This window comes from Octopus sinensis, linkage group LG15, assembly GCF_006345805.1.
Source record: "Octopus sinensis linkage group LG15, ASM634580v1, whole genome shotgun sequence".
Classification (NCBI taxonomy): domain Eukaryota; kingdom Metazoa; phylum Mollusca; class Cephalopoda; order Octopoda; family Octopodidae; genus Octopus; species Octopus sinensis.
Window position 1 is genome coordinate 23592666 of NC_043011.1, and position 12287 is coordinate 23604952.

The following is a 12287-nucleotide window of genomic DNA, read 5'->3' on the forward strand; positions in this document are numbered from 1 at the left end:
CAAATCTTGCTGCATTTCACATGGAATCTGTCATCCACCAAAGTCATCTTGGTGTATATATCAACCGACCTATTTTGGGTTGTAAATTTTGGTTAGAAAAATTTGTCTTGTATGCCAGAAAATACAGTAGATATAAACCATTAAATACAGATAAACTCAATTGTCCAGGATGAAAAATCTCTATCGTTACTGATTGTTCCAGACCATACACACAATATATATATATATATCTCATACACACAAAAAAAAAAATTAACTATGTATCACAGACAATAGTAAAATGTAGCAATTATTAAGATTAGTCTAACTTACAGAAATACAAAAAATACCTCGAATGATGAAGACAGAGATGGCTTTATCACAACTCATTTTTCTGTCTTCCAAAGAAACATGGCTGTATTTTCACCATATCATCATCACCATCATCATTTATCATGTTTTCCACACTGGCAATATTGGACAGCTTGACAGGAACTGGCAAAGCCAGGGGCTACACCAGATTTCATAGTCTGTTTTAGCTTGGTTTCTATGGCTGGATGCCCTTCCTAACACCAATCACTCCACAGAGTGTAGTAGGTGTTGTTTATGTGGCACCATTACACACACACACACACACACACAACAGGCTTCTTTCAGTTTCCATCTATCAAATCCACTCACAAAGCTTTGGTCCTCAGGTTATAGTAGAAGACGCTTGCCCAAGATGTCATGCAGTCAGAATGAACCCAAGACCATAGCCCTTTAACCATATAACCATGCCTGCACCCTGAAACAGCCACACCTATGCAAAGTGAATCAATTTGTTTTTGTTTTTTGGTCCCCCCCCCCTCAATTCTTTTTAACACTATATAGGGATAAATCTAATCTACTCTTTACAAATCTTATGACTATTAAAATTCTACTAAAATTACTTTTAAAACATTAGCTTAACTATTTAGTGCAAAATACCCCTTTGCTTGTTTTCACTGAAAAATTACTACAATTCCCAACAGGTAAAACAAGGTAAAAATTCTATAGTTACCATGAAATCATCAGCATGGATTCCAAATAGTTCACGGAAATATCGAAACGCTACAGGAGCATACGTCTTGAATCGAAAATCACTGTAGTGATGAGCTGGTGTAAGATTACTACCTTCACTGAAAGAAAAAAAGAGATCAGGAGGTTAATTGAAGACACAAGGTTTTGCAAAAAAACTGTCATTTGAATTTTTTTTTTTTTTATATTGTAAGAGAATGGACTATAACAAAAAAGAAACTGATTTACTGATCCAAAAATGGATTCCTAATCGTATAGTTTTCGGCAATGAGCTGGCAGAATCATTAGCACATCAGGCAAAATGCTTAGTGGCATTTTGTCTGTCTTTATGTTCTGGGTTCAAGTTCCACCAAGGCCAACTTTACCTTTCATCCTTCAGGGTTAATGAAGTAAGTACTAGTTGATTACTGGGGTTAATATAATCAACTTAGTTAGTTAGTTAGTTAATTTGGCTCAAAAGCAAATAGCAAGGCCATGTAGGGGGACATGGAGTTAAGTACAGGGTGGTGTTCATGTAAAGAGTTCAGGCCTTCCCTGAAATTCCTGACCTTGTGCCAAAATTTGAAATCAATATTAGTCTTTTAATATAGTCCAGTGTCTATCAAAATTGGTTTTATGAAAAATTCCTGAGGCGTGATGAAGATGTCATTTAATTAAAAACAAATGGCCCCCTGCACCCCAAGAATGGTATCAACCGTTTTCAAAATGATTAACTTTTGTGTTTTTTATTAAGAACGTGTCTCAGCATGAATTCTACCATAAATAATAGCTTATAATAATTTAAAAACCCATTTGATGGCAAAAAAGGGGAAAACATCTTCCGTAACCTTTCAACCTTTGTTTCAAATCTAAGCGGTTATTAATTCAATGTATAATGAACTATTATTATATAACTTATATAACTAAATTCAGATTGAGACACATCATTAATATAAGGATACACATCATAGAAGAACAGAGTAGACTAAGTGGGGCAGGAGCACACACAAGGATGAAAAGCGTCGCTGAAGAGGTCAGAGATGTGTGATGAAAGATTTCTGGAGAATGGACATGAGTCAGAATAAGAACAGTAATAAATGAGTAAAGAACAAATATAAAGTGCACCTGTTTATTTGGCAAAAAAAAAAAAAAAATGACCATCCTGAAATACAACAATATTAATAAATATTTATTCACATATTTCTCAATGCTTCAACATTCATGTTCTAAACATATATTATTAGGGATTTTTTTTTTTATTTGTTTAATGAATAAATTCTATCTCTAAAATAGTCTTTTGTTTCAATTAACCCTTTAGCACTCAGATTTCTTTGTCAATATTGCTTATTTATACACATAGTTTTGAATTAATCATACCTTATCTTGTAGCTTTGAGATTTCAATGGTGTATTTGTATATTTGTAGAATGATATTGTAAGGCAAGGGTGAGAGGTTGGATCTGGTCAGTTTTAACAAAAAACAGGTAGAATATTTTTACCTGGATATGGCCAGATAAAATGCTTAAGAGTTAATACCTTACTAAAATCAGGGTAATGAGAGATATCTATAAAATCTAAGCATGGGTTCTGTGATTTTTTTTTTTTTTTTTTTTTTTTTTTTTGAAAATGGTATAAGTGCTCTGTTGTAAAATTTTGTGAATCACTGTTCAAGCCAATAAAAATTATCATTAGGTAGCAGAGAAAGTATATCACTATTCATCTGAGTTTGTGAAATCAGTTACTGTTGAAATAATTAAACATTTCAAGACTATCAACTGTATCTTTCATGTACCTTTGTCCTACATTGTTTGATTCTCCATTCACAAGATATGCAGACTTATCCCATGGTTTGGTTTGAACTCAGAGCCTTTATTCTTAATCTTTATCTTTTACTTGTTTCAATCACTGGACTGTAACCATGATGGGACACTGCCTTGAATGTTTTAGTTGAACAAATTAGACCGGTACTTTTTTTTTTTTAAATCTGGTACTTATTCTATCAGTATCTTTTGCTGAACAACTACGTTACAGAGATATAAACAAACCAGTACCAATAATCATGTAGTGAGGAGACACCCACAAACACAAGGACATACAGACACACAAATATATACATACTCAATGGGCTTCTACACAGATCCTGTCTACCAAATTCACTTACAAGGCTCTGGTTGGCCCAGAGTTATAGTAGAAGACACTTGCCAAGGTGCCACATAATGGGACTGAACCCAAACCCATATAGTTGCAAAGTGAGTTTCTTAGCATTGAAACTTATTTTTCTTAAAAACCTCTCAAATGTTATAAAATGGGGACTGTAGGAAAAGGGTATCTGTTTAAGTCTGAGAAAGATGTTATAAAAGATAGTGCGACATTGATATGGGATATAAAGCCTGCACAGACAGAAATATCTTGGTAAACCAAGCTGACACGACTACAGAAGCTTATAAGAACAAATATGAATGATGGCTAATATATTCTTATAGAAAGGAACCTAAAAGAAAATATATCCTTGAAATGTAGATCACATCTGCTTGACTTGATTAATCAAGATTATTGATTTCTTTTGACTAGGCACAACGATAATTTTTGCTGTCAATACTTATGATTGAACAGTCTGCATTAGTATTCACATTATATCAAACCCCAAAAGATGAAAGACAACATCAACAGCAGGGTTTAAAATTAGAATTAGGACTGATAAGATTAAATACCATATAACATTCTCTCTTGTAGCATTCTATCAATTCTAAGAACTCCTAGCTGTTGATTAATTTATAATATTAATTTCTTACATTGGTTCAAAGTAACAGATTTATACAAGGAAGTTTAGTCAATCAAATCAATTTTTAGTATAACAACACTACTATATTTAACTGTCACTCCAGAGGGATGAATAAGAAAATCAACTCCAGTGAGATTTTAAACTTGTAAAAAGTCTATCAAAATACTGAACAGCATTTTATTCAATACTTTGTCATATCATCTACTCCCCATATTCTGATTAATTTATAACATTAGCAATAAACAATTTAATTAGCTAAAGATTTCTTGCTGGTTATTTAAAGCAGGCAGTGATTGACGAAAAAAAAAACCGATTTACTTCAGCAGCTGATTATGTTTTTATTCAATATTAATGTGGTCAGAAGAAGCAAGGAAATAAAATATGCTTATACATTCAGCTGTTAATTCAGATGGATTTAACAGGAGACTGGATAGTTTCATAAATAATGAAGTATAATGAAACCATTTATGGATTTATCACATTTCACTGCTACAGATATTTAACTGTTCAGTATACACTTAACAATGCCTTATGATAGAAAGAGAACACCCATGAAAGCACAAAAAAATGTTCCCAATTCCATGTGTACATATACAGGAAGTATTTGATCAATCGTGGAGGCGCATTGGCCCAGTGGTTAGGGCAGCGGACTCGCGGTCATAGGATCGCGGTTTCGATTCCCAGACTGGGCGTTGTGAGTGTTTATTGAGCGAAAACACCTAAAGCTCCACGAGGCTCCGGCAGGGGATGGTGGTGATCCCTGCTGAACTCTTTCACCACAACTTTCTCTCACTCTTACTTCCTGTTTCTGTTGTACCTGTATTTCAAAGGACCGGCCTTGTCACTCTCTGTTTCACGCTGAATATCCCCGAGAACTACGTTAAGGGTACACGTGTCTGTGGAGTGCTCAGCCACTTACACGTTAATTTCACGAGCAGGCTGTTCCGTTGATTCGGATCAACCGGAACCCTCGTCGTCGTAACCGACGGAGTGCTTCCATTTGATCAATAATTGCAGGTAAATATCTCCCATTTAATCATTTTCACAGTATAAGATCAGTCTATTGAGTAATGCCGAAGCATTAATCTAATCCTAGCACCACCTCGTGAGCAGCATGTAACAGTGTGGTGGCTCTAACATTTATCTTCTCAAAGCTAGGGTCAACCTAAAAAGATGACACATGTATATAATCCAATGAATGTATTCTGTGATTGCCAGCCTCTGATAATTGATATGAGAAGAAAGAATAGCACATGCATAGACAGTATATACAGCTTTGCTGACCCAAGTTGCTTTTTCATGCAGTCACACTCTTGAGGCTTGGGAAGGTATTTTGATCACTATCTGAAGTATCTTGATTTGTTGCAAAGTAATATGTTTCAAAAGGAGTAATGCTGGTACTCCTTTTATCAATAAGATTCAAGATTCTTCTATTTTTTTATTTTTTACTTATTTCAGTCATTTGACTGTGGCCATGCAGGAGCATGGACTTAAAGAGTTTTTCAGTTGAAGAAATCAACCCCAGGACCTATTCTTTGTAAGCCTAGTAGTTATTCTATCAGTTTCTTTTGCTTAATCGCTAAGTTACAGGGATATGAACACACAACATTGGTTGTCAAGTGATGGTGGGAGGCAAACACAGATACAAAGACACACACACATAAAACAGGCTTCTTTCAGATTCTGTCTACCAAATCCACTCACAAGGCTTTGGTCGGCTCGAGACTATAGTAGAAGACACTTGCCCAAGGTGCTACACAGTGAGACTAAATACTGAACCACATGGTTGGGAAGCAAGCTTCTTACCACACAGCCATGCCTATGCTACTGCCGGGACTCACTTTTATCAGTAGGATTCAGTATGTTAAAAAAAAAAAAGCTTGAATTTCTTTGAAATACCCTCACACTCTCTAACATGAGAACTGCTTGTTTAAATATACATTCAGAGAATTAATAGGAAGAGAAAATGTAGCTGCTGCTGTTGACATTGCAAGTCTTCAAATTCCAGAGACAGATGAATTCAGAGTTGATGGGGGAGTGAGAATTTTCAGAAATGAATTCAGAGTTGATGGGGGAGTGAGAATTTTCAGAAATGAATTCAGAGTTGATGGGGGAGTGAGAATTTTCAGAAATGGTTGATTTAGTAGTCATATTCCACTTTAGAGCCACTTGGAATAAAAGACGAGATAAGAGGATGCTGGTGGTGGGTCTTGTGAAATTAAGAGAGTTGGAAAAGAGGAAAAGAAGTCAACATGTTCTGGATGTGTACTCCGTTCTTGACACACAGATTCAACAGTGTTTCAACTAACCTTATATCATCATAGTTTTAACATCCACTTTTCTATGTTTGCATGTGTCAGATGGAGTTTTATTGAGGCAGATTTTCTATAGTCAGATGCCCTTCCTGTTGCCAACCCTCCCATTTCCTAGCAAGATAATGTTTTCCCAGAATATTGGAAATCAATAAGGCTGCTTATATGACAATGATACTTATTTAAAACTGTCATATTATGTCAAGACAACATGACCCAAACATACACACAATCACAAATAACAGGCTCCTTTCAGCTTTTGTCTACCAAATCTGTTCACGAGAATTTTGTCAGCTCAGGATATGTGCCCAAGGTGCCACACAGTCACACTAGTGACTAGCTATATTATCATCATCATAATTATAATTATTATTATTATTATTATTATCATTGTGGCTTTTATGGGTTTTTCCACGAGTAACCGTTCGAAGCACCTTCCCCTATTGGGAGTTTTAATTGTTACTTATATTTCGTTGTTATCCTGCTTTTGTACACGGACTTTTTCAAACGGACAAAACCCTTTGTAAATTTTGTCCTGTGTTTTGTCCCTTTATGTTTTAATTGATTTTTGTTAGCCCTTGTGGCCAATAAACGAACGAATTATTATTATTTTTATTATTAAAATGAGTAAAGACTCCCTTCAGTCATGAATGATCATGGGATTGCACCTAGCAATCGCTCATGCATACCAGCCTCCCCACACCACCAGTGTTATCCAAGGGAAAGGCAAAGGCCGATACAGCTTGGCACCAGTGATGTCACAACTCATTTCTACAGCTGAGTGAACTGGAGCAACATGAAATAAAGAGTCTTGCTCAAAACCTATTATTATTATTATTATTATTAAGGTGGTGAGCTGGCAGAATTATTAGAAGGCCAGACAAAACGCATAGCAACATTTTATCCACCTTTACGCTTTGATTTCGAATTCCATCATGGTCAACTTTGCCTTTTATCCTTTGGAGGTTGAAGAAATAAGTATCAATTGAGCACCTGGGTCAATGTAATGACTAGCCCTCTCCCACAAAATTTCAGGCCTTGTGTCTATTGTAGAAAAAAATTACTACTACTACCACCACCACCACCACCACTAATATATTCTATCTATAGAGAATATAAGAAGCTGCATGCCTTTATACAACCAATACTTCAAAGTTTCACAGAAATGTTCCTCAAGACAATGTGACTGGCTAAACCAGTGATTTCCAATGTAGGGTAAATGCCCCACCAGCGGGGCCTGGAAAAATCATGGTGGGGTATGCGACCCAAAATTTTCTCTCTCTTTTTTTTTTCTTTTCTTTTTAGTGGGACATAGAATTGTGAAAATCATTTTTTTCATAGCAAGCATTACACCTATATTCAGCTTAGCATACTGTGTGAAGACTGGTTGCAACACTATAGCACTACTGTAATCCCTTGCCATGTCACAGTTCACCAATTGTGGTTCACCTATCACGGTTTATTAGTTAAGCTTACGTTGAGTCCTCTTTAGTGTTGTCTTGCATTTATAATAAAATATATACAAATTATAAACATAATAAAATAATATACACTACAGTATTGTTTCTACTTCATGGATTTTTACCTATCACAGGGGGTTTTGGAATATAACACCCACAATGGCCGAGGAATTACTGTATTCTAATGCCCTAGTGTGGATATTTCTTTAAGGAAAATATATAATTATGAAATATTAAAAATAAAGTTTTTTCCCAATCACTGGAGGAGCATATATTTTTCTTGAAAGTTACAGTGGGGCCTGGGGGAAAATTAGTTGGGAAACACTGGGGTAAACTGTAAATCCAATGAATCACAGACATGGCTGTGTGGTAAGAAGCTTGCCTCCCAACCACATGGTTCCTTGTTTAGTCCCACTATGTGCCACCTTGGGTATATGTCTTCTCCTGTAGCCTCAGGCTAACCAAAGCCTTGTGAGGATTTGGTAAATGGAAACTGAAATGTATATGTACATATCTATGTGTGCGTCTTTCTGACAGCTTGACAGCTGGTGTTAGTTTGTTTACATCCCCGTAATTTAGACGTTCAGCAAAACAGAACTGTCAGAATAAGTACCAGGCTTAATAAATAAGTACTGGGGTTGATTAGTTTGACTAAACCCTTCAAGATGGTGCCCCAGGTTGGCTGAAGTTCAATGATTGAAACAAGCAAAGGAAGAAAGATAAAGATAAATCATCATGAGAATGGATTATTAAACTGAAAATGTGAGACGAGAATCCACAAAACACAGTATGGGTGAAAATCACCATGATTCATCTCTGTGGATGGAACTAGGCCAATAGTATTTTTTTTTTTTTCTAAAGCAACATGACTGTAAAAAGTTTATGAAGTGCACCAATTAAGTTTATTAAATTAAATTAAGTTTATGAAGTGCACCAATGACATTAGCAATTAAACTGATTGATATTAGGTCCAATGGGTATGTGGCCATGCTTGAAACTATGACGGGTGCGTTGGAATTGATCATAAATCACCAGCCTGGTAAAATGTTGGGTTTTCAATATACTGAATTTTAAAAACCTGTCCTAAGCAACCCATTGCAATTTTTTTTCCTACTACAGGCACACAGCCTGAAATTGGGGGGAAGGAGTGCTAGTCCATTACATTGACTCCAGTGCTCAACTTGTATTTGTTTTTACTGACACTGAAAGGATGAAAGGCAAAGTCAACCTCAACAGAATTTGAACTCAGAGCGTAAAGGCAGATGAAATGTCCAGCATGCTAACAATTCTGCCAGCTCACAAGCAGAATAGACTTGGCTGCTGCTTTTCCTATCAAAAATTGACAATTTTAATTTGTGATCTGTGAGCAGCACAGAAGTGGTACTTGTAAACAAAGTACACTTTTTTTTTTATATTTGATTAAATCTTCTGACTGTTATTAATCAGCATGCATGATACCTTGAGCAAATAGCCTCAAGCTGACCAAAGCCTTGTGAATTGATTTGGCAGTTGTAAAATGAAAGAAGCTCAGAGAGAGAGAGAGAGAGAGAGAGAGAGAGAGAGAGAGTGTGTGTGTGTGTGTGTGTGTGCGCGTGTGCATGCATGCATATTACTGTCTCCTTGCTTGGCTTCACATGATAGTTGTAAAGAATGTCACTGTCATGCAAGCAGTGACCTTTGTTTCTAGTCTTCTATGAAAACCATGTTTGGTTGTGGGGAAATATTACTTGGAAACAGATGCGGGCTGACAATAGGAAGGGTATCCAGCTTTGTACAACCCTTGTGAGTGTGGAAAAGTGGAGCTCTGTATAACCCATGCGAGTGTTAGAATAGTGGTGGTAGTGGTGATATAGCTTAGCCAAAAGAGGGATAGTCAGTGCCCATAACCTTTGTAGGGATGCTTAACCCTAAAATTAAAGTGGTTAAACTGGGATACGTCCTTATGAATGATGACAATATTAAGTTCCCTATATTCCCTGTATTTAAGTGAAACTTTTAATTTTCAAGTGTGGTACAGCTAAATCAGGTCTGATAAAATATTTACTATTATTGATGGTGGGTAAAATTTTTTCTGGTACAAACCATAGGTAAGAATTGGTTTGTTTCTAGAATGTCATTAAGTCTTGCAGTATAATTAACATACAATCAGACTGATCTATTTATTTTATTAACAAGTGCCAGTGGAACAGCTGACTGGTCTAACACTGGAAACTCCTGAAGAAATACAGGTTACATAGTTACCTATCACTTTTAGCTTTTTAAAAATCTTGAAACATGTCATCAAATGCTGAACAAGGAAGATTGGCCACTAAAGATTCATGTTAGTATTTGAAGTTTTATGTTGTGTGAAACAGCATTTTCTAATTTTTCAAAAAGTGTGGTTGAATCTGCTTGCAGTTTCCCCTCTCTCAGTTTTCACAGTAACATTCTAACATTGTCATAAACTTCCATTTGAAAAATATCTCCATCAGACTTGGGTCACATTCCAAAAGTGACACAAAGAGAAAGTGGGGTTAAAAGTTCAAACCCTGACATCACATTAGTGACCCTCTCTGCAGAAATTTCAACATCAGAGAAATTGTATGTTTCAGTGATTAATTAATCTCTTGTTGGACTTCAATTCTACTAATGTGTGTGGGGGGGGGGTCTTTTGCTTTTGATTTTTTTTTTTTTTTAAATCAGCACATTCTATTATTATTGTCAGAAAAAATGTAAGTTTAACAGAACAGTTTTGACAGTCCAGATATACAACTGTTCAGTAGTTACAATCATGTAAGAAACCCTTGCAGTATAATGAGGATGACCTTGAGATGTTCTCAACAAGGTGTGTGCCATATGAATAAAGAAAAGCCACAAAGGCTTATTTACAAGTAAAGATCTTCTTAGAAGGACACAACTACTTTCATAATATAAAACCATCTAAATAAATGGTTTTATATTATAAAAATAGTTATATTATCGTTGTCAATATTCATAACATTTAAGTTGAATTTCCAGTCTCTAATCCTGGTTTCTCCAATGTCAGCAACTGTTGAGACCCTCACAAAATACATTACTTAAGTAAGCCCTAATTGTAAAATAAAAATTTTTTTAATGGTTTCTGATTTAGAAAGAAGGCCAACAATTTTGATGAGAGCAGGTAAGTCAATTACATTGATCCAAGTATATGATTGGTGCTTTATTTTATCAAACTAGGAGAGATGCAAGGCAAAGTTGACATTGGCAGTATGGAATGTTAAATGCAAAACAGCATATGACTAACAACTAGTTTTAGTTCCCCACAACAAAAGAATATGCGACTAACTTGCCAATTTGTGTTATGTGCTCACGTGTGTGTATATATGCATTTATCAACCATGTTAACATACTGATTACAAAAGAAAAGTTGATGAAAGCAATATTTAAATTAGTTTCTTCAATCTATCATAAATTGCTAATTTATATCATTGTTTCCTCTATTAAAAACCTAAAACAAGTGTGTGTGTGTGTGGATTAAGAGGAAACTACTGAACTATCATAACTGATTATTCATTCAAGCATTGAACTATTTGTCATATGAAGATGGGCTGAAAAGTTCATAGGCTGACTATGAAAGAGTGATGCAAGAGCTGTGAAATTTTGCATGCATTCATTTAAATTTTTCTTATTAAATAACTGCATTGTTTCATTCCCAGTAAACTGACATTGAACTCTTCAAAGAAGACTTCAAAAGTAATTAGTAGCAACTTCTCTAGAAGATGGGCAAAATTAGCATTGTGGTTTTATCAAGTATTTGCAGAAAAAGAAGTCATCACATCTGCAAGGAAGGTGATGTCCTCAGTTTCTTGGGGATGCAAAAGGCATTATGTTTATTGACTATCTTCAAAAGGGCCACACCATCAATGGAGAGTACTATTCCAACTTGCTGAGGCAGTAATGAAAGGCTATCAAGACCAAACACCCAGGAAAACTGACAAAATGGGTCTTGTTTCATCGGGACAATGTTCCTGCACACAAGTTGGTTTCAACAGCTGCTGTACATGACTGACTGTGGCTTTGAACTGGTTGATCATCCTCCCTATTCTCTTGAATTGGCCCCATCTAACTAAACTGAATTGGCCCCAACATGAAAAACACACTTGGCTGGGAACCAGTGTTGCAGTGATAATGACATCATATCTGCTGTTGATGTCTTTGACCAACATGATGAAAGCTTCATCAATAGGATCCAAACACCACAACACCAATCGAAGAAGTTTGTGGACCACTACGAGGACCATTTTGGTCACATTCTATGAGAGTATCTTGGTTAGCCTATGAACTTTTCTGACGTTCAATAATCAAGAAATTGTGTAGTTTTTATTCAAATCAATTTTATTAATTTGAAGAAAGTCCATGTGTATATAATATTGTGACACTGGTCTTCATGATGAAATTCTACAAAAGCTTTTGTCAAGTCAATAATTTAGAATTAGAACCATTTTAAATATAAATATTTCTTACCTTGGAAAAAACACACTTTCAACTACAGCAAAATCTTGTAAGAGTACATCACGCTCTGGTTTGGATGAGAGTCCACCAACACTTTGACCAATCCCCAGTTGGATGGCAGCCATCAATTCTGAGGTTGGTTTCTATAAATAAAAAAAAAAAAAACTTCATTTAATATAAAAATGCAAGAAAAGGTAGCAACAGTGGTCACTAAGACCATACCATCACTGCAGAGTATGGAGTACTG

The 12287-nt window shown here is 35.6% G+C and overlaps 1 protein-coding gene across 19 annotated transcripts in view; it reads right to left on the reverse strand.

The window, feature by feature from the left end:
- LOC115219721 (phosphatidylinositol 4-phosphate 5-kinase type-1 alpha) overlaps window positions 1–12287 on the reverse strand; it is a 285819-nt gene that overhangs the window by 146422 nt on the left and 127110 nt on the right. For all 19 annotated transcript variants that reach the window (XR_005002153.1, XR_005002152.1, XR_005002151.1 and 16 more), the window contains 2 exons: window positions 12053–12183; window positions 1022–1139 (listed from right to left, as the gene is read on the reverse strand). Coding sequence is in view for 7 of the 19 variants with exons in the window: in XM_036509545.1 (XP_036365438.1) it covers window positions 1022–1139; window positions 12053–12183 (249 nt within the window). In the remaining 12 variants the exon portion in view is untranslated. The remainder of the gene's footprint in view (window positions 1–1021; window positions 1140–12052; window positions 12184–12287) is intronic.